The sequence below is a fragment of the Megalopta genalis genome, chromosome 5 (genome assembly GCF_051020955.1).
Source record: "Megalopta genalis isolate 19385.01 chromosome 5, iyMegGena1_principal, whole genome shotgun sequence".
Taxonomy (NCBI): domain Eukaryota; kingdom Metazoa; phylum Arthropoda; class Insecta; order Hymenoptera; family Halictidae; genus Megalopta; species Megalopta genalis.
In genome coordinates, this window is record NC_135017.1 from 23371255 (window position 1) to 23394609 (window position 23355).

At 50.0% G+C, this 23355-nt stretch overlaps 2 protein-coding genes across 10 annotated transcripts in view; both read right to left on the minus strand.

Annotated features, from left to right (window-relative positions):
- Positions 1 to 6232, minus strand: part of LOC117223929 (homeobox protein abdominal-A homolog) — a 78812-nt gene extending 72580 nt beyond the window's left edge. The window contains exon 1 of one of the 2 annotated variants that reach the window (XM_033476524.2): positions 1682 to 6232. In XM_033476524.2, coding sequence (XP_033332415.1) covers positions 1682 to 2435 — 754 coding nt within the window. In that variant the 5' untranslated portion in view covers positions 2436 to 6232. The remainder of the gene's footprint in view (positions 1 to 1681) is intronic. The other variant, XM_033476525.2, reaches the window with a different exon arrangement.
- LOC143259440 (uncharacterized) overlaps positions 1 to 23355 on the minus strand; it is a 475413-nt gene that overhangs the window by 122650 nt on the left and 329408 nt on the right. For 7 of the 8 annotated variants that reach the window (XM_076521695.1, XM_076521694.1, XM_076521698.1 and 4 more), the window contains one exon: positions 6310 to 6330. In XM_076521695.1, the coding sequence (XP_076377810.1) occupies positions 6310 to 6330 (21 nt within the window). Of the gene's footprint in view, positions 1 to 6157; positions 6331 to 23355 lie in introns of those variants that run through there. The other variant, XM_076521693.1, reaches the window with a different exon arrangement.

Here is a 23355-nt window from a genome sequence, read left to right on the forward strand (position 1 = left end):
TCGAATTGTTATTCGACGATCGTCCGACTCCGGCTTCCAAGCAACGCTCGGACTCCGAAGCCGTTAAGAACAGCCGTCCGACGGACGTCGACGGGGACGAAGTCGACGCTACGCTGGTATCATCGGATCGTGATAACGCTAATTCCGTTATTGATGCACGTCGAACCGGCTGGATCCGGCGTTCGAATGCGCCGCGATTCATCGCCGAGCTTATCGGCGGCGCCGCATCTTCCGCGCGGAAAACGGAAACCGCTGGCGGACCGTTTAACAACCATTGTAATCGCAGTACACGCCGGTTTAATGACTGACCCCGGCGCACCGCGGGAGAGCTCTAGCTGCGAAACGACACTCGCGGTGGATTTAACGCCTTCGGAGTTCCACTCCGCTTGATCGGCGAGAAGCTTCGGCGCGAGGCCGAAACCGAAACCGACGGGATCGAGAGATCTGGAACGACAAGAGCCAGCTTCTAAAGTGAACGTTGCTCGGTTTTGGAGCAAGCTGTTTTTACCGGACTTTCAACCAGCAGATTCGTTCGGCTAGATCAAGATTCTGATTTTAATTGCCTAGGTTCAACATTTTGATTGAACTGCGAGTATCGATTCTGCTCCGAAACGACCGCCTCCGCCGGAAAGTATCGGCGATTAAACGGTGTGCAGCTGTTAAGCATCGTTACACGAATGCTCCATAATGGGCGTGGAAACGATGTTGCAACAACTCCGCGTACATCGAAGAGGGTTCTGGCATATGTATCTGTTCCAGTTCGAAGAACCGTTGTTACATCAACGCCGCGTTGCTTTCATAAAGCTTTATCATTCTGTATCCCGGTTCAAGAATCTCTGCACGGAACGCAGAGCGGAGGAAGGGTGTTCACCTTTGCATGTCGAGGGATACGCGGCGATGAGGTTGTTACGATAAACAAACGTCCGATCGAAGCGAACGAACGCGCAACCATTGTCGAATCAACGTTGCGATGCTCCGATGATCGTACCGTGCGATAATCGGAGTAGATACAAGCCGGGAGATAATGCGTACTCGTGATTGCTAGATCGAAGACTGTGCGCGCGAGCTGCTCCAAAGAACTTGGATCTTCGCGAGTTGCTCGCGGCAGCCTCGAACGGCAGTTAACGGCGAGGATACCGGGTGGACCGTATGCGCCGCTTTTGTCAACTACCTGCTGAAACGGGGCTCCAACTGTGTCCCACTTGAATGGCTACCGCGTGCGCGCATTTGTTTACCCCTTCTGCTCCGATTCTTCTTCTCAATCTCGCAATAGGACGACACACGGGCGATTCGTCTAGAAAGTTAGCTCCGTGCTTTGTGACGTTGCTGGAGGTAACCTCGGTGTGTCGCGAGGACGAAAGAAAGTGAAATTTCAGTGGAACGAACTTTCTGGACAAACCGGTGCTTGGACGACGAAGGGGAAGAGCGATTTCGGAGCGAAGCAAGTGGGGGATATTGCGACGGACGATCGATTGTTCGATAACGAAAGAAAGGTGCGAGAGATTGGTTTTGGAGCGAAGCAAGCAGAGTACGTTCGCGTTGGAGCTGCGATAGGCCGGCGGGGTTCTAAAACGGCGATGTTTACATCGGAACGGAGCGAAGCAGAGCAACGGCCGCGCAGATTCTACCGCAGCTCCGACGGAAGATTTCAAAGTAGATAGATAGACGAAAGCGGACTTACCGGTGATCGACATCCACGGGTACCGGGGTATGTCCGAGATGCCGGGCTGTCCGGTGGTGGGTTGTTGGCAGGAGGTCAGCGGATCGACGACGGCTGATGCGGCGGCAGCTTGGTGGTAGAACTGCGCTGCGGCGGCCATCGAGGCGGAAGCCGCGGAGACCGCGGAGGACGCGGAAGCGGAGGACACGAGGCTGCCCGGTGTGGCACCGTTCTGATGGTGGTGTCCGAGGGTGTAGTTGACCATGGGGTCGGCGGACGTGGGCGCTACATTTCCGGCGAGGCTGGCGGTGTAGCGGCAGGACTTGTCGCCGGCGGTGGCCGCGTCGACGGCCGCGGCCGCGGCCAACGCGGCGCTCGATGCCGCGGTGGAACCGAAGCCCGGCACCATGCTGGACGTGGCGCCGAAGGCCGCCGCCGCGACCGCCTGCTGCTGCTGATGATGATGATGCGCCGCCGCCGCCGATACGTACGGGTACATGCTCGAGGTGGTGCGTGCCGCCGGTGACGTTGACGCGGAGCTTCCGGAGTGCTGGGGACTCGAGCCGGTCGGGCTCGGCGAGTTGTGCTGTTGCGCGTAATTTACCGCCGCGGCCGCAACCGCAGCCGCGGATAAACTGGACTCTAGACTGGCGGTGGCCGGGCTGCTCGTGCACGCCTGGATCGTGCTTGGGTTCGCGCTCGAGAACAACTGTTGATGATGGAACTGCTGATGGTACTTCGGTAGCATACTATCGATTATGAATTTCGAACTCATAGCGGCTGCACCTGTACTGCTGGCCGGTACTTGCGGAGCCGCGTAGATGCCGAAGACACGCCCGGACACGGGTGCCGGGTCCAGTGTCTCAACACCGACACCAACGCGCCGCTGGCGAGCCTGCCGGCTGCTGCCTCATCTCTTCCACTGTCACTAACTCTCCTCGGCCAACCGTTCCCGGCCTATTTTTTCCCCGATTGTTACACCTGCCCGACGACGATCTCTACCTATTCCTACTTATTATCCCGCGCGCACACGAACCCGTCGGCCTGGCTCCCTAACGTCGGCCGTCGCTCACTCGCCGCTGCTGTTGCGCTCCGATCTCCAGCTGACTCTCGACTGTCCCTTCTGTGTCATTTAGCTTCAACCCCCACTTTGATTGCCACTTACGCAACTTGTACACATTATCACAGGGAACCGATAGCTGGCACGAGCGTGGTCGCGCGGGTCCACGGCGAACTCGCGACGGCACACCGGCGAAACGGATCTCCTTCTTCTGTTTCTTCTTCTTCTTCTTCTTCCTCCTCCGTTGATGGACCAACGGTCGCGGGGTATGTTTCTATCGGCGCTGGGCTCCGATCATCCTTGGTCCCCGATGGTCGCGGACGGTCCAAGGTCCTACGGGCCAACGGATGGTCCAACCGATGGTCCTGTTCTCCGAGGTCGGTTACGATTCCTTTATGGTAATTACGATGCTCCTTGGACGCGCCGGGCCACGGGAAAGGTGATAAAGCAGCGGGTATTTGGTGCGGCGGTTCGGTGCGTCTTGGGGCCCACCCAGCTGATCTGCGGCCGCAGCGGTCCCAGTCCCAGCGTCGGAAAATTGGGCTGCGACACGACGAGTCGAGGCAAGTCGAGGCGAGGCGACGCGACGGCACGCGGAGAGAGAAGAGAAGAGAAGAGCGTGGCCCCTGTCAGGTGTTAGAAGCCGTTTCTTGCGTACTTCTCGGATAGTCGACGAATCCTTTATGGGCCATGCATGAAGGTACTATAGCCCCCTATCCCGAACGCCGCGTACTACAACCCACGGCCAGCTAAATGTAACCCCTTACAATAATGGCGCCGCTTGTCTCTCCGTTCTGTTCCCCCCTCTCCTTCCACGATCCTCGACCGCGCCGGGGTACCAGCTGGTAAACAGAGCCGACCAATCCCGTCGCTCCCTTATCCCGGTCGGACCAATCGCGCGCCGCCGAGGCGCGCCAAGATGAATGGCTCTCTGTCTCTCTCCCCGTCTCTTTCTCTCGCTCTTCCTCCGTTTCTGTCCCCACAACCGAGACCGACTCTGCCTCTCGCTCTCTCTTCTCTCCGTTTCTCTCCGTTCCTCTCTGGCAGGCGCCTCACTCTCGGTCTCTCTCTCTCTCTCTCTCCCCCGTTCTCGCGCGTTCTCCGTCGGTACCACGCGCGTTGCTCTCTTCGCTTCTGCTCCGATCGGATCCACTCTCCGCGTTCTCTCTTGCCCGGTGCAGTCCTGCTCGCCACGTTGCCTTATTCCCTGCACACACTGCTCTCTTCAGCCTTCGAGCCTTCGAGACTTCGAGCCTCTCGCACCACGATACCTCTCCGCGCTCGTCTCCGTTCCCTTCGTCACCGTGCGTGTCTACAGTTTTCCGCTCTCTTCTGCCTGAACGTCGCGGGCCCTCTCTAGGTCTTCCTCGGGTCCGCTTCGCCGCCGGTTTTTCCACGACGCATCGCACGCGTTCCGCCCGCTTTTTTTCCCTTCGACCGTTCTGCGTTCTCCTCCTTTGTCTCTCTCTCTCTCTCTCTCTCTCTCTCTCTCTCTCTCTCGACCACCCTCGGCCAGCTCGTAAACGCGCCGCCCGCAATTTCCCCAGTTCGCAATTTCGTATCGATCTTTCTAATCGCACCGTAACTTCCGATTTACCCGCTCGACGGGATTGCGCCCGCCCGACGCGACGGCCTCCGGTCTCACCTCTATCCAGTCAGCTTCGCCACGAAATTTTTGCCGCGTCCTCTCTCTCGTCCTCCCTCTCTCTCTCTCCCTCCCTCCCCCTCTCGCTCTTTCTCTCTCTCTTTCTACCTCGTCCTCGCGCGCGCTCCGTTTCTCTCGCGAGTTCTCTCCTCGTTGCCCCCTCCGCTTCTCTCCCTCCCCGGACCCGTCTACGTTTTCCTCTCTTATCTCCTCTCCTTTTATTGTCTCGACGCTTTTGTTCCGCGCCGAACGCTTCTTTTATCTAACTCCGCCCTTCGATCCCGTTCCCCTCGAGAACTGCATCCTCGCCCGAAACCGGCCTCTCCTCTTGCCACCGTTCCACGGGACCGGCTCGGACCCGCCGATCGAATCAATTAACCAGGGAACCACCGCCGCCCCCCGTGACCTATCCCCACTCGCTTCCGGTCGATCCCGATCCGGAGGACGCTCGCCAACCCTTTCTCCGTAGACGCGAGACGCGACCACCGAAAAGGGCTCGTCTCCGATGACGCCTGGGTGGTTGCTCGTTCGCGGGAAAATCGCGAGCGTTTCGAAGGAGCGTCGTCTGCTCGACTCTTGGATACCACTGAACCCGGTCCCGGTTCGGATAGCGCCGGCATTCCTGCGTTCTCAGAGTGGTGGCACCGCGCGATGGGGCAAGAAGCGAGCGGGTACACCGGGCTCAGGGGAAGGGGACGGATCAGCCGGGGATCCACGCCGAGGCCGAGGGGGGGCATGGTGCATCCTATGCTCGAGCACGAGGGTGGAAATGTGCAGGGGCGGGAAAAAGTCTCGCCAGCGGGATTACGCGCGATGCACAGCCCGCTCTCGACTATCTCCTGTCCGGCTAGCTGATTTCCAAGTGGTTCCCACCACCCTTAACGCTTTATCTGCCTCCAGTCACTCTTTGGATCTTTAAAATCGAACTATCTCCAGCATTTCCATGATAGGTCTGTCACGGGTGTCCATATCTAGCTTGCCTTTGATTCCTCGATTCACGATTTCGCAACGTTCCGAGCCGTTTTTAGCCAATAGACGGATAGAATGCTCGGTTTGATCAGTCTGGATGTTTATCGAGATTGTGATTACCGATAGAAAACGCCGTTCAAAGGCTCGATGGAAACATCTGTGTCAGACTTGGTACTGTTCGGTGCTTCCTGCGATATTGACAGAGTATTTACTCGGTCCGATCGGTCTGGATGCTGTATCAAGACCGATGTATCTATCGTTGATAGAAATTGCCAGTTGATGTCTTCGTAGAAACATTTGTGTCGGTGCTTGGCACTCTTTGGCACGTTCGGTAGCATGAACGCTACCGATAGGCTTTCGGTAGCTGAAATGATAACTGCAATTTAGCCAGCATGATCCGCTATGCTGGTTTTACTACCCCTCCGTCTCCTAAATTGATTATCAGCTTTCTATCCAACCGTGCACTGTGCGGAGTCGAGGAGATGGCTGACCAGAGGAACTTGTTTTCGATTGATAGAGTCACTGACCCGCCACTGATACAATTTGACAGCACAGGCACCGTCGAAATTACAATTTCCAAACATAAAGAACAGCAAACAATGGACAATGCCCAACTTCCAATCCCGGCACAATGGTTTGAGTTTTCAAATGTGTTTTTTTGTTGTTTTTTTTTGTTGGAATTGGTCACGAAACTGGTGGAACTGGTATGTGACTTCACGGTTACAGCTTGGGGGATCGGATGTAACGTGGCCAGTTCTAACGGCCAGGGTAAACGACGGGTCGAAGTTAGGCTTGTCCGTCCCGCGAATTTCAACGAGCGCCTTTAACGACCGGAAATCGAGGACTCGGCCTGATTAATTTCCTGATTTATACGTCTGCGCCCCGGCAAGTGCAGGTAATTAAATCGAGGATACATATATATATATATACATGTATATAGCCGACTCTCCGTTAGGATCGTGGTCACGTACTCACCTCGGACGCTTCTCTCTCCACCTGGAACAGAAATAAAATTCATACGGTGATTTATGGGCTCCCGTAAACGTGTACACAATGGGGTAATTAACCCTCGGATGACTTTCGTATCGATTTACCGAGTTCACCACTAATTCCGACTCAACACAGTGTCTCGCATTAATGTTTTACGAACGATTCCAAATAATCTTGCGCGAAATTTATCCGGCGTTACTTCGGTCTTTTAATTGATCTCTGCCTGACAGCAGGGGGGGAGAATAAGTTGGAGAAATGAGGGTCGTGCGAGGGTTAATCCACCGACACCTCGCTCGTCGGGTTCGACCCTCTGTACCGTTCAGAAAAGTCTCGCGCTAACATCTTCGAAATGAAACCGGGCTCTCTCAACTTTGGCGATCGCAATGCACGTAAATAAGTGAACGCAGCAGCTTGCACTCGACCTATATGCATACTCGCAGATGCTATCACTCTCGCGTGCACCGAAATTTTACTTCTCCCTGGCCCATAAACCATCGCCGGACACCTTCCAATCGATTGAACTTTCTCCCGGGTGATAAATTAAGAGATAATTTCGTGTCCCGGGGAAGAAACAGGATACGGCGGCACGGGTAGATTCGATCGGATGATTTACCGTGACAATTAGGAACGATCACCTCGAGATCCTATAATTCCTTGTCCCGAACGAATGCCGGATAAATTGGGGAAGGAAACCGAAGGGGGGACCGATGCCAGGCGTGGCCAGGTATCTCGAAATGGGCTGCGCGTCGGCACGCCGACGTTATGCACTGCCTAGGCGAGCTAATCTATGGAGATGAATGTCCCACCCCTGGCTGTGTACTCCAGAGAGAAAGGGCACGCTCCGGGACCGATTCGATCCTCTCTGAGACACCGCCCGTTCATCGGACGATCCCCAAACATGGCAGAGTGACTCGAGCGCACAAAAGACGAAGAAATGCCTCTCCCGCCTTTGTTGCCGGGCCCCGGGACCCGGCTCGATAGATGGAACGATATAGAAAACGACCGAAACAACAACGAACCGTTGTACCCGTTTTTTTTTCTTTTTTTTTTAGACGCGGGGGATGCGAGCAGGTTTCATCTACGGCCAGACCGATCCGCTCGCACCGGCAAGATAAGCGGCTGAGAAGTGTGTATGATGTTGTGACGGGACACGAACCCCTTTATTATCCCGCGAAACGAGAAAGAAAGTCGCTGTACGCTCTCTAACGTCTCGAATATCGCGGTCGGATTCGTCCTTTTTTTTTGGCTGCAATTAGCAAGACAATTTGGGGTTGGGATCTGGTTTACGGACTGAGCATTTTTTGTTTCTTTTTTACATAAAGTTTCGAGAAAGTTACAGCTTTTATATTAACTCACAGCTGTCCAGGAAAATGTTCTTAAAAAGCACTGATATTTCAGCGTATAATATAACCTTAACGAATGGGATCAAGATCGCGGAGTTCAATTTTATTAGAGGAATGCTAGAAGATTCTTTTGGAGGTGGACGCAGGATCCATTGGATCCATTTCGATCCATTGTAAGTAGTTCAAAGGATTTATTCGAGTACCCGGTACAACCTGGCTCGTGAACCAACGCCTTGGTCGGATGCATGATCAGTTTGTACTTCTATTAGCATTGCAAATATGCTTCCTCCGCAAGGTACATAACCGAGTGAAACGCCCAGCTAATTAACCAATTAGTTGTTGCAATCTCTTTGAAATGTGTATCCGTGACTATTACAATATAAAATTAATCTGTAACAAAATGACTGTTTTATTTTTAATTTTATTCCTAACATTAACCCTTTGCCATCGAAGCTATTTTAATTCGAAATCCGAAACATGTTTCTCGATCGAGGGTATTTCCGTTTTATACGATTCGTTGCGATTCGCGCATACGGAATCGTGTCTGGCAAATATAATAATTGCAATTAACCCTTTGCAATCGAATGGCGATTCTCGGGCGCCACTAAAAATTGTTACACTATTTTTTAAAATAATTGTAACAGCATCAGATTCATTTATACTTAAAAAACTGTTAAAAAATGAATCTGATACTGTTACAATTATTTAAAAATATAATGTAACAATTTTTAGTGACTCTCGAGAGTCACCATTCGATTGCAAAGAGTTAATATATCTATTTAACATAATCAGTTAGCCATTTTTGACAAGTATACTCCTCGCGACACAAAACATAGCCATTTCCAAATGACGAATATACTCTAAAAAAAAAACAGCTAACCGGTTAATTAACAATGTCGCGAGCAATGTTCTTTCCTACGATACAATATTGTTCCCATTCTTTTCGTGCACCTAATGCCTCATCTTTACGACTGGCAGCTTAGACGTACGGTATCACCGATTAGGAAAGCTGGACCCACCTACGCCCCCTATCAGATGCTATCTTAACGTTGATCCGTGGCCCAGGATCCAATAAACCGGGGGATCGCGGTGATGTACGGTCACCGATCCGCGCCGATCCCACAATTACGTAAGCGGTGGACCGGACAAAGAGTTTCGTCAACATGACCGGTCCAATTAAACGAACGATCGCGAAGACGAACCGGACGGGCGACGTCGGCGAGCCGATCGCGAGCGTTCGCGTGCTTGTGTGTCCTCGCGCAGAGATAGGTGTCCCCGGTGTACCTGTCTTCTTTGAGCACCACGGGGTGTAAATTGCGACCGTGGCACGGACGGCCGCGGCCCAGACGGATAAAGACAGAGGAGGCGAGGCCCGCGTTGGTATGCGTTTGGCTGCGGGAAGAGATGCGCGGAGGATAAAGAGGTGGTCTGGTTCTTCTGGAGCCCTCAAAACGTGTCGTTGGAATTCTCGGGAGTCAAGGTTCCCTCGTTCGCACGGAGAAATTTTCTCATCCGACGCCGACCGGCACGGGGGAACCGAGAAATTGGGCGGTGGTCCTGCGAGGATCACCCCGGCCAAGGGGTGAGTCGGGGTGACGCCCTGCCACGATCGGGCCAGAGGCACCTGGCGCGCCATCTTCGAGATGATCCCGAGAATTCGGTGTCGCTCGCTCTGTACCGGCATCCTCTACGCCCGGTCAACGAAATTTCGGCGCAGGGCCGCGGTTCCGATAGCGTGGATTGGGTATCCGAGGAAATTTATGCGACGTTCGTTTAAACAATGCTTCCGGTGCTCGATTTTTCCTCGGCCAAAAACTGCGGGGAACAAGTTGCATTTCTAGCTCTGCAATGTACATACACCTTAAACAAACTCTCTCCGTTATACCTTTTTACAATCTGGGATCATTATTTTAGAGAATTGAGCCCCTGCACTCGAGTGGTGGCAAAATAATTTTAACATTATTAATAATATTTACATCATTAAATATTTATATTATTAATACAGTGTTACGTACAATATTAAATATTTAATTTAATGATTTATTACATTTGTTTATGTTCAAGAACTGTTAAAATTGCTTCGAACGCAAGGGGTTAACACAACTACCCTCATCGGTATCCATACGACTCCCCTAAAATCTAATACAAGATTAAAAAAGACAAGGCTTATTGCAGCAGCTGTTTCAGCAACCGTAATCTTGCACATTTAATCAAACTTCGATCTACTAAAAACTAGTAGCAATGGAAACTAATTTTACAGTCTGCGGTCACCCAATCGGAGACCTCCCAGAGTCAGCACCCACTTCAACATTATCGGATCCCAGCGACGCCGATCCCGTTATCACCTAATCCCCATTACACCGTTTACAACTCCTGTCCGCTGATAAGGAACCAGAGATAGCACGTGGAGCGCGTCCGTAGAGTCGGAGGCTTTGATTAACAGCGAACGCAAAAGTACCGGTAATTAAGCTGTCTATATCAGATGTGTACCCGCGATTGAATATCGCGAACGCAATCCGTACGAAACGCGGTGAAATTGTCCGAGGATGAAAGCGGGGCGGCACGAAACCGATGCACATTAATGTAAACCATTAAACGATAATGTCCACGCGGTGATCCCTTTTTTTTTCCTTCGCGTATTCATTATGCAAATAGTCGGTACGTGTCACTTTTTGCCGGGCATATCTAATCGTAATATACAGTTTACACGCCGTTTAAGTGTCGTGTATATACGTACCGCTAATTATACAGACAATTAAAAAGCAATGCGCGTAACGACTGATTACGGATCAAGGTCACGGTCCGTTTTCCCCGGATCTGCCTTACCGACCAGCTTTGTCTAGCGGATGCGAATCCCGTTTACCTAGCGAGGGAATTCGCGGTGGGTATTTTACCTACAACGGCTTTTTCGGACCATTTTTGGAAATGTACGAAATTCGAGGCGAATCGGCGAATGTTCGGGAAATAAGATAATATTGCCGGAAATTTGTATCTTTTATCGGACTGATACGCCAATGTCTGTTTACTGCCAGGACTTCGCCCAAATATTGGCAGACCTCGGATTAATGATCCTCGAGCAACGTAGAACAGCAGTAAACCATTTGTTTATATATAAAATCATTAATCAGCTGATCACGACTTTTACAGTTCTACGATTGTTAATTTATACTCCTTCGCATCGCATTAGAAATCATTCTCGTTTTACTCTCCCGAGCCATAGAACTACATTTGCTAAATATAATTGCCTAAATCGTACATGTAATAATGCTAACTGTTATTATGGTTCTTTCGATTTCTTTTGTAACTTAATTCTCGATTTTAAGTCCTCTGTATACGATATACCTTCTCTGTAATCTTGTAGCATCTGCTTTTATCTCATCTTACTCTTGAAGTTATTGTTTTATCTTTAATTACGAACTTAATGTATTTTCTTTATTTCTCGTCGACAAAGAATTTCGACCCGTAAATACTAAACGAATAATCAAATGATAAAAAAGACAATAAAGTATGACCGGGTCATTCGTATCCGCCGTAAAATGACTTTTGCTATCGCGATACCGACACACAGACCTACCCGCATCGACGTTTCCATTTTCAAATTTACAAACGTCCACAAACAAGCTCCAGCTTACTAAACTGATTTACATTTCTCCGCAGCCTCGCATGGATTGCAAAATCCGCCGTCCGATAAAAATCCGGCGCGAAATTTTCCCCGCAGACATTTGTGGAGTATAAACAACGGCCGGCGAGGTTCACCGACTAAAACGTGTTCTATTTAATTGTGGGATCGCGCCACGCGGCCTCTTTTGCGACCCCGACAATTTACAGCGCCGCTTTCGTTTTACAATCGTCCGGTTACTTCGAGAATGTATTAATGGTTTCCTTGTTACGGTCGGGCGTGAGCGTCCTTAAAAAGAATTAACAGGGAAGGGGCGTGCACAATGTTGACACGTTTTACGAGGGCGATTTACTCGGTCGCAGATGCGCGAGCGGAATTCGTCTGTTGCCAGGAATCTCTCGTTTTTTCGACGATAAAGCGTGGCGCGCGCTCCGCGATCGAAGGCCGAAGAAAGCGCAAGGACACGCCGCCGGAGAAAGATTGGCCCTAAAACGCCGACGAGGCACAGATAAGAGGCGATCCCGCGACGTTTCTCCCGCACGGTATCTCTCCTAGATTACCGATTCCCTCGAGTCCAGCTTCGGTCAAGGTGCAAAGTTCCCGTTCGACGTCCGACCAGAACGGAAGTGGATCTCGCTGGTTCAACCGTACGCAACTACCGTGAGTAGCAGCCAGATCTTCTCGTTCTAACACCGAACTTATCCGGCTCGAAAAGCGACTAACTTTCTTGCTTTGGAAGAATCACAATGCTAAGAATTTTTGTATCACTTTCTGAAATTTCAACCCTGTCTTTTTTTTACCTGTCCATCGTTTCGCGTAACCGCGTCTACGGGAAGTAAGTTCCTGTTTTCTAATTCTGGAATTGATGCATCTTTTAGTATGCAAAACATCGATCCGACAAGACTGAATTTATTTAGACTTTTCGCTATTTTTGTTGCAATGGTAGCCGGAACAAAGGAATTTATTCAATCGTTTCTTGAGACGGAGCTTTCGTAATCTCAACAATTTGAAAATGCGATGTGGGAGACCGGTCATTTTGATCGACGCGATATGTTTAATTTTAACATGGAAATATCTTCGGCGATGTTTTCTGACCATCTTTGTGAAGATTTTTCAACTTTTTTGTAACTTGTCCAAGTTGTTTAGAGAGTGACCAAACATTTTAGCCAGCCACGAGCTTCTGAAACTTAAAATTGCACTCGGCTGTACCGTGAAACAATCCGCAACAGTCTAACAATTTCCCGATCTAAATAGATCTAAGTAAATACCTAGATACTTTGAAAATGATCACTTGAGATCCAACGATTTTTTCGGAACTGTCGCGACGGAGCGAAGTTGCATTTCGAGTGAACGCGAATAAAAACCGCTAGACTGCGGAAATAAATAACAAATATAAATATGAAAATAACGCAAAAATATTCTTAAGTTCTCCCGGTGACTTTACCATACCTCGCTCACCGATTTTTCCCATAAACGCGTAAAATCCGCAGTCTAATAATCGCCGTCCGAGAAAGCGACGCGTAGCCATAATCGCTCGTTACCCGTGCCGGAACTCGTATTTTTCTCTCCGCGAAACGTTTCCATACAGCGGCCGTGGACCGTAGAAAAATGTAACGTAATTTGTTAAACAAACCTCGCGCTGTAAAAGCCGCAGGAAGACCGCGCTCGAAGGCCGAGCCCGGAGATGCATGGCCTGTCATTACGGACAATTTTATTAGCGGTTCCGAGAAAGCACGGTGAAACCGTGATGCACGAATACGGTGATTACGGTGCACTTCGGCGATTGGTCGGTCGATTCTTGGAACGCGGCAACAGAGCCCCGGATGGTAATAATAATTTTCCACGTTCTATCGAAGAATATCAAGCCGGGCCCGCCGGTTTCCTGGGCCATGTAAAAAACGGCGGCGCACGGTGAATAATAACCGCGAGATACCGTCGAGAAAAACGAGAGAAACTTTCACCCGGCCCGTTTAATTCTTGCGGGGCCCGGCCGAGGCCCCGAACCTTTCTTCCATGCTGCACCGGGAAGCTGCGATCTGTCGCCAAAATCTTACCGCGGTTTCGTCGCCAACGATTAAAAAGATAAGCTGCTCCTCGGACGTTCCAGGAATCGCGAATCTCTCGTATATTACAATTTTTATTTCGGTGTTGGCATACGGTAGCATTCGTGGCGTTAACAGCGTCGCACGATTGCGACGACTACGGTTTTGTATTTCACGCGGAGAACGTCGAACTAATTTCGCGAATACAGCATGATATTTAGAGAATATTTTACAAGAGAATACGATGTATTTAACACGATAAATACAATAAATGTAACTATGCACGCTAGGGACACTAATAACGAATATGTTAATGAACTTGTACGTTATCACGAAGGTTGCGTAGAAATAATGCTACCGCATGAATCTTCTCAGTGGGCGAAAGAGAATGTTATCTCGCTTAAACTTGCACGGAATGATCTGCGAACACGGAAAACTGCTCAAAGCTCTCTATAAGTCTGTATTATCCATATCCAATAAAGTGTCCATTCGAAGTGATATTACCCGGTACCACAAGGCGAAGAAACAATTTCTAAAATGAAACTCACTCGATTCTAAGATCAGCGAAGTACACCGAGCAATAAATTCTGTTGCTGCGATTATATCTGTTAGCAATTTCCTTGACGACCGGCGAACGCATGAAAATCCTAATTGGTGTGGCCCGGCTGACACAATTCCCCCGGCGGAAACGTACGAGGAAATTGCGCGATTCTGTCAGCCGATCGTAGACTATCTACGAGGAAGACCCACCGGAATCGCAGCGGGTTATTAAGTCGTTGTTAACGTTGCTACAAACTACAGTTCTTTTCCCGAAGCGAAGTAAACGACGGAACACTCCTCCGCGGCTTCAAACACCGCGGCCGCGTGCTGATCGTTGTTCCGGCTAATGAAGTCCGCGACGGCAACCGCTGCGCCGCCATCTTTTTTTTTGTTTTTCGTAGCCCGGGAAGATTCCGCAGGAGTCCGGTCTAAATGATGGCTCCGACGCATCCGTATCTCATCGGCACTTGGCCGGGAAGGATCTCGACCGTTCAACGGGAATATCGGAAACTAATTGCGCGCATTCCTACGCGGTTGTTTATGCGCGGGGCGCACCGGCTAACCGCCCCGTGGGCACGCGTAAACCTATTCTGAAGTACGAGCTAACGCGACGAACAATTTAAGCCCGAGTTAGCCGTGATTCACTCGAATGCTCGCGGCGTCTCGGCAGTAATAACAAATAAAAAAGTTATGAACTCGGTTTAACCAAGGTTACAAACAGGGGAATTCCAAGTACGTGACGCGGTCAACATAGCGAATTGTCTGTCCACAAACAGAGAGCGGCTTGACACGAAAAACAGGCCACCGAGACGTCGGAACTCTCGGAGACTAGAAACAAACACGCTCGAAAGAAAACAGCTCGTAAATTTCCCCTGAAAAAGTAGACAGTGCTCTAGAAAATACCTCGCGATTCTTCTTCTCTTGCGATTCGTGCCAAAGAAAGCCGTGCCGTTGCCTCGCTGGCGATCGTTTATTCGAAAATTCCCGCGCTGAGACTAAACGCTGATAGGACATCCGCTGGGGCGAGGACGTGCGCGCGCGCGCGCGCGGATCGTCGGCAATTTTGAATCGTGGCACGCGTGACGCAACGGAGATGGCTGAGATTAGACGCTAATTCCGTCGGAGGGACGCGTGCGCGCAGGAGAAGCGCCAAGTAGGCGGGAATTTTAAACTTTCGTGGTCGTGGAAGGGGACGCGCCGGTAAACACGATCGGGTTGGCCGGGCACGTGACAGTTTGACGGACTCGCGTGACGCAACGGAGGTAGCGGAAGGTCCGGAACAAGTGTGCGCGAGACAGTGACGGGGTCCCGCGAACGGGGCGGGCCACTTGACGACATCGGCCGACCGTGGAGAAAGAAAGACGGAAAGGGGGGCTAAACGGTCGGGGTAGAGACAGACCGAGCGGACTTGCGACTCGATGCGTTTTACTGCTGCTTTACGACGGTTTATTGCGCCATCAAAACATAAAATGTGCCCGGCCGGGGAGCGCGCACACGCGTGGGTACACCCCCACTTTGCTTTTACCGTCGACTGCCGGTTAAACCGGCCAACGTTTCCCGATTTCTTGCTCCGGAGAACGTTCCGGTTCGGCTCTCCCGATCTCCTTTTTTCTTGGCCACGGCCTGCCTACACGCAACCCTCCTACCAGCCGCCGGCAGTTTCATCTCCCTTATTATCCGGCCGCAGTACCCTTCCGACTTTATCTGCTCTTTGCTACTCGATGTTTTGACGGGGAGTGGCTCGCCGAAGCTTTGACACCTGCTGAGCACACTTTCAGCCTCCTCGAACGGACCTTCCATCGTTTTATCGATGGCTATCGAGTTTACGTGATTTCGTTCGATAGGACACCGGTCCAGAACGCGGCCCGATAGCTTGTTGAATATTAGCCACCTGCTAAGTCTGCTTCGAGGACTCCCGAGGTTCGACACGGTGTGCTTTGATAGGGACTAACTTGCTAATACCTCGAAATATTGGGCTAAAGGCTGGTGTTCATCTGAGAGTAAAAGTGTTGACAGTTGCTCTATAGTTTAATATATGCGGAAATTTAACCCCTGCCCCTTTACCTCTGCCTGCGCCTTGCCTAGCTGTGCTGTGGAGTCTCGTGGCTAGAGTCTCTCTAGGGCCACTGCCAAGTACAGTAATGTCTCTCTTACTGACGCTCAGATTGTCCACTAAAATGGCTAATTTGGGAAGAGGAGATACGATTATTCGAGCCTTACGGCTCGTTTTTATAATTGTGGACAATTTATAACTATAAAAAGAAACCGCAAGGCTCGAATAATCGTATCCCCTCTTTCCAAATTGTCCATTTTTGTGGTCAATCTGGGCGTCAATTAGAGAGACATTACTGTAGCTACTCTCACAGTACGAAATCGATTCGTTTTGTGGTCCGAGTGGTATTCGTTTTGTGGCTCGAATAATCGTATCTCCTCTCCCGAAATTGTCCATTTTTCTGCGCAATCTGCGCGCGAATTAGCGAGGAATCACTGTGTATCTGTCAGTGTAACCAAAGGTGCTCCACTTTCATTCTAAAACCCATCAAGTTCATCCACATTCTGAACCGGCGAAGCAGCAGTGAACGTGTCTACGCTAATCCAAGGCCGTCTTGCGCGCCTTCTAACGCAGTCCAGAGTGAACGAAAGGAATCCACGCTCGAATTGAGACTTCCCTGAAGTCGCCGGAATCCTGGGGACCCCGTTGGTGGTGGAATCCGTGATACTAAGTAGTCGGAGGAAATATTATCTCAGAAAATGGCGATCGCCGGTGCTGGCCGGGCATGTCCCGCGCCATTACGGCGTTTTGTCTGGCGGAGAAAAAGAGAAAGGCGGGCGCATTCCGGGGCCCCGGGACGGTCCCGCGTTTCGTGGCGATAGGGGACCGCGCTGGGCCCGGGCATCGGCCCGACGTTTGGAAACGAAAACGCTCTTCATTGGGAAACATACAAGGACGAGCGGCCCGTAAATTGAACCGGCGCGCGTCGCAAATTTCATTAATCGCGCGATCGCCCTCGGGAGCTCCTCTTTTTTCCTTCCCGGCTCGGTCACGCTCGCCGCGGTCTCCACGCCCCGTGTTCCCCGGCTTCGTTCCTGATAACGCACGATGTCGCCGCCGCCGCGAATGGTTATTGACGTTACGTGTTGGCTCCTCTTCCTTTTTCTTTTTTTTTGTCAAAAGAGTCTTCTGCTCGAGAACGCTCGGGAATTTTTCAGCGCCCGGATTCGCCGGGTCCTGCAGCCCCAGCAAACTTCCAGCCCTGTTATGCCAAGAATGAAGACGCCCTTGGAGTCCACCCATTAGGCCCCGGGTTTTGCAACTTTATTCCGCTGCGGAATATTTGAATCTCCCATTGAAATGATTCTTACCGATTCGCGCTTCATTCGAACCCAGCGATTCCTGCAATTATCGCAACATAATGCGCAAACCTGATCGTCCATTATCGATCCTGCGCGGATCGTACGGCGCGAATAACGTAAACGATTCGATGCTACGCCGGTCTCTGACACGTCACGATCCTCTTCGAACCTTCCGAGAAAGAACATCGTATAAGGAGAAGAATTATCATAAATTAGATATCATTAATTAGGTTTACGGAACCCGTCGGAATGACGGGTCGCTAATTTTTTAATTTACGATTATTCATATCGTAAAGATACATTTACGAGTTATTGCAATCACACTTGTTAAAAATCAGAGTAAACGTTTTATTGTTACTTTTATAAACTAATACAAAACAGCTGTTTTTTGTGCTCCGTAAATCTAGTGTTAATGAAACCAGATCGTCTTTTATCATGCCACCGTCGTACGATGTGAACAACGTAAATGTTTCAATGCTTCACCGGTTTCTGACACTTCAGGATCCTCTTCAACACCTTCGAAAGAAGAGATCATATAAGACTGCATTCTAATCGCACGTCGAGTCGCGATAAATCGACCGACCTATCAACACGACAAAAAAAGAACACGGGATAATTTATGGTTGTCAATTTGGACGCGAGCATGAAAAACGTTTCGCTTATTTCTTGTCGTTTTCGTCGGTAGGTTCGACAACAACGATTTTCTGCAACATCTAATTAGAACGAAGCGTAAGAAGTAAAATAATCATAAAATAATAAACCAGATCGGCTTAAATAATGTATTTCTTGTACAATGCAAATAACGTAAATGATTCGATGTTTCGCCGGTCTCTGACACCTCGTGATATTTTCAACCCTCTCGAAAGAAAATATCGTCTAAGAAAAAGAACATTTTCGATGAAAGAGGTACGCAGCGTATAGTGTTCGGTCGTGTATAATACTCGAAAGCGCGGAGCTGGAGGCAACGAAGAGGGTGTGCCGAGGCAAAGGGTGGCTCCGGCTCGCGAAAATCTAATAGCCTCGTGCGATACAGTGGCGTCATCTGACGAGGGGTGGCCGAACACAGGCCTCTCCCCAGTTTCGGGCGCATCGCCAACCCCTCTGCAGAACCGACCGATCAGACAGAAACCGATTGGCGAACCCTCCCTTACCCCCATTCCCCGTGGATTTCCACGAAGTTTCCCGGATACCGTCAGGGATACATAGTTCCTCGAACTCACGCCAGAGCGGTCGGGGACACGATCATTGCACGCGATGCTCTGCAACCAGAACATCGTGTCAGAGGATTGGTCTGACTGGAATCTAATTCCTTTCCGCGGTCATCAGCTGAATCCTGAATCGCTGCACGAGATCGTGAGAAAATAAGGATTTCTAGAGAATTTCGAAGGCGCGGCTTCCAGCGTTCTTAGACGTTCGTAGATTGATTTGATTAATTAGGTGTACTGTTTGAAAATATTGTTTCAGCGTAATAACGTATACTCTTAACCCTTTCGACACCGAGGCGGCATTAAAAATTGTTATGTCACGTCTCAAAATAATTTTAGTAATCTAAATTTGTTTATGTTTAAAGAGCTGTCGAAAGCTTAAGCTGTTGCATGGATCATAATATTCGATTTCATATGCATAAGATGCACTAGGTCATATAAAATGGAAACACCGTGGGTCGGAAGAACTATTTTAAATTTTTCACTAATTCGGTCTTCGCAAATTTTGTCGGAAACAATGCGATCTATTTGTCACTATTTGGGATTTATTATTAAATCGAGGGAACTGCGGGGCTAAAGTAACTTCAACTCTTTAACTACAGTAAATTCTCCTTAATTGTCACTTAGATTGTACACAAAAATGAACAATTTGGGAAAAGAAGGGACAATTATTCGAGTCTCGCGGCTCGTTTTTATAATTGTTGACAATCGGTCGCTATAAAAACGAGTTACAAGGCTCGAAGAATCGTGTCCTCTATTCCCAAATTGTCCATTTTTGCGCACAATCTGAGCGTCAATTAGGGATAATTTACTTTATTTATCTTTGTAACCTTTTAACATGTAATTATGGTAACGACGAGGGTATTAAAGATTTCTCTCCGTAATATATGTACAAATATTACTTCCACCTCAACGGAGTACGTCTCCCCCAATTTGAAGAAAGAATAGGCTAAAAATAGGCTGTGGGAGGGGGAGGGGGCCGTCGCGGAGCTCGTCGGTGGCTATTGTTCGATTCCTTGTAGAAGAGGTCGATGTATGGCCGCATACATCGAGAAGCTTCTCCGTGAAAAGGTTCCACGCCCAAGAGCCGAGGTCTGGAAAGGTGCGTGTCTCGCGTACAATTTATTCGAAGTCTCGAGGTGGACGACACGAAGAGACACGGCTGGCGGCCATATCGGGGTCGACGATCCGGGGAGAGGAGAGAGCGCGTACCTCGTGACATCTCTCGCATCTACGGGGAATCACGCCGGAACCAAGCGGAGCCCGGCTCGCTCAACAATGCAGGCGGACGCGCACGGTAGCCCCGGCTCCGGGCAAAGTGTTCATAAAATTTTAACTGCTTAATAAAAATGTTACGAGCCACTGTCTCACGCGAGGAGTCGCCGACGAGAGGCTGCTCTCTGGCCATCTTTCATGCGGCATCGAGGCGGCGCCGTTCAAAATCCGCGCGCGCCACTTTCGCCGGTCCTCTTTCGCGCACCCGAAACAAAGGGCCCCGGTTACGAGCCCGCGGCAGCAAACATTCCGCCAGGTGGACCCGGCCGTATAAAAGCTGGATTAATTTTTTCGAATCTTACTTTCTTCAGATTTTTCTCTCGCGTTCACCGCGCCACCTTTTTACGCGGCTTTATTGCTTTAGTTTACGAGCTCTCGTTGTCCACGTTCGTTATCCGTGATTTACAGTCGTTCAAGCGAATGCATAATGGGCTAAAGAGCTTGTTAATGTTAATCGTGCTTATACGACAGAACGAGGAATTCGGAAGAATCGGGGAAGAATTTTTACCGCGTTTCGGGGGCTGACGCTGAATGGAAGGCAGCCGTTCGAACCATGCAAGGGTTGCGTGGTTGGCCTTGAAGGGTCGTTTGCACTGTTCTTGACCGCGCGTAGAGCGGCTGCCGCTGGGTCCTTCGAGGAATGCACGAATCCTGGCTGCGTTATGCTCATTGTGCACGCGGGCCAGAGGTTTTTTCGACCGTTTCAACCACACGCGGCCGCTCCTGGAAAAATCTGGAGACCTTTAAGACACCGCTGTTTAGCCGCTAACCGAACCCTCCGATCATCGCCGCATCCCAAAACCTGGGAAAACCATGGCGAATCTTGTCCCAATGACCGTGACCCAATCTAGAGCCGAATCGAGACGACGAATTTAAGTCTCTTGCTATCGAATGGATAGAGTGCATTGGATCGCGTGTAATCGGATCGGTGTTTATTTCGACCGGCGGCGTAGGACCCGCGTTGCGGAGTTCAAGCGCGATCGATATCAAGGCGAACTGTCTTCATTCCGCGCATACCAATTATAAAGCCATGAGAACGCGCGCCGATTCCCAACGAGCGGGGCTCGGGAAAATCGCCGGCCGCGGTCTCGGAGCGGGTCGGCGCGGATCAGCGCGGTAAAACGGCGGAACGCGGGCCTTGACGGACGAAGAATGCGAGGAGCGGACGTTACCAGGCCCGAAGCGTGCATTCGGCGGCCGTTATCGCGGCGGAGTTACGGCCGATCGATAAGGTTAAGAACCCCCGGTCGGATTTACGATGTCGGCCGGAGGATGATCGCTCGCGATTGCACGGCCTTGTGTCGTAAACCGGCGATCACGCGGCTCTACACTCTACATACGCGCGGGCACGCATGTGCCGGCGAGCACGCCGCTGACACGACATATGGGACCTGCACGAGCGATAACGACTCCTTGGAAATCCGACCGATTTATGGTCCGAGGCCCTGCTGACATACCCTCCCACCTTACATTCGGCCATTGTCAACTGGTTTCCACTGCACGCGATCGTTTTCTACGATCTCGATCACGTGTCCTAATGCGGAACTACTTTCCCGAATGTTTAACACCTTTCGTCTTCGATCCGGTTGCTGCGAGACGGTCGCTTTCGGGATTCATAAGGAACGATGCGAAGAACATCTCGCAGCTATATACTCTCGCGATTAGCACCCTTGGCCCTTAATAATTTCCCGAACTCAACGTGACAATTTTTTGTTTCTTCTGTGTCTTTATCTGTTTCTATTTCTATCAATTTTTTGTATCGATTTTGACAAAATGAACGACATTCGTATCCAATAGATTATGGGTGAAGTCTTTATTATAGTGCGAGGAGTTAGTGTTACATCTTCCAGTTCATCTCGTTGCATTTCTTAAAATGTTACTCGAAGAAGAGAGTACAAATAAAGAAGAGCAAAAAGAAGACAGGAAGGGACTGTTTCTTAAACATTTGATCCTTTTGTTCTCTTGCGCTGGTTTTGTCGGTTTGCACTTCATTCTACCCTGTCGCAGGAGGAAGATTAGCTTCAGGGTTTAATGATCTTTCGCTTGGCAATGAAAGAGAGTCAGGTACCCGGAGAACAAAGAGAAGAGAGAACGAGCAAACACCTATTTTCCAAATGTTGCACCTTTTCGTTGCCTCGTGGCGCTTTTGTGGTATCGTTTTTTATTCTCCGCGAGGAAATTATAGCGTGGTTCATTAGCGTGGTAACTTTTGCGTTTTAATCGAAGAAATACAGGTGCATGGAGATGAAGTGAAAATGAAGGGACCCGTAGCAAGAGACAAGCCAGGGCAAACGAGTTGCACTCGGGGCTCGGTGATTCGCAAAAAGTTAGTGTCACTTGTAACCTACTTATCCGTAATCTCCGCTATTCATCTAGATGCAAAGTCTGCGAATTACAGTCGGCGGGCATAGGTGGAAAAATCGCGGGCAGCACGGTGCAGCGCGATGTTTCGAACAGAGTAATCGTAACGAGGCTCTTATATTATTGCGATACCGATCGTCGAGTCAATAAAGGCGTCCACTTTGCGCTCGAACTTCGGCGAACGGATCTATAGGAGTTTACGTTCGCATAAATTACCCGGCAGCCGACACTATCTTCGAGCAGTTCGCCGGGCTTTTTGTTTTCCCGCGTGAAAGCGGAGGCGCGTAACCGAAGGGCCCGATCTCGAAAAGCTTTAGGAAAATTACGACTGGTTAATTTTACGCCGATACTTTCTCCGTCCGACGGAGTCGTTCGCTAATTGCTCGAAACCGCGTGGCCGTAATCAACGTACCCGGAAACCAGGGTTCCCCGAGGCTCTCCGCTCCCGAATCGCTCGCGAAATTTCAGTTATCGTCGGCGAGCTTGTAACCGGGAATAAAAATCGTCTTATCCCCCGGACATATTTTATTATCGGATGCGGCACTGTCGACTGTAAAAAACACCTCGACAAATTAACGATGCCATTACCGGACAGAATTTACGCGTCTCCGGCAAAGAGATCATGCGATCATGCGATCCTTTTCTGGAGGAAGGAAGAGACGCGGCCGCAGGATCGTGCAGGGCGTTGTTAGCAAAATTGAATGCTTATCGGTAATCACCGACCCTGGCCGACCGCGGGCCGGAGATTGCTACGAAAAATTCAGCCCCGATTACGCTAAGCCGGGGTGTCCCCACGTGTGCTCGATCTTGCGGAACAAGTATCGATGTTCGATGCAGAACAGCACGATTCGGTCGCAGTCGAAACCCATTTTCGCCTTTCGATAGAAATCCAAATGATTTTTTACCGATAGTAACTCTAAGAAATAATAGAAGTTTCTTCGTTAAGTGAATTGTGAATCGCTGATTTTTTGTTTAACAGAACGGCCGTTGCTGGATTACGAATTTCATGAATTTATAAAGTTTCACACGATTTCTGCGGACCGCGCGTACCGCGCGTTCGTTTCGTTCGAATCTCGCCGCCATCTCGGCGTGCATTATCGTCGAGCAAGCAGCGAGAACGAGGAGACCGACTCTCGGCCGTCCTAATACAATAAACTGCGAAGGTTCTTTAAGGCCCGATAAAAGTTCGGCCGTGTTCGTGGCCCGGACAGAGAGTCCGATATAAAATATATACGTCACTAATTAATTTGATTCGCTGAGAGAGAGACTCCGGAACCGTTTAATTTGCATAA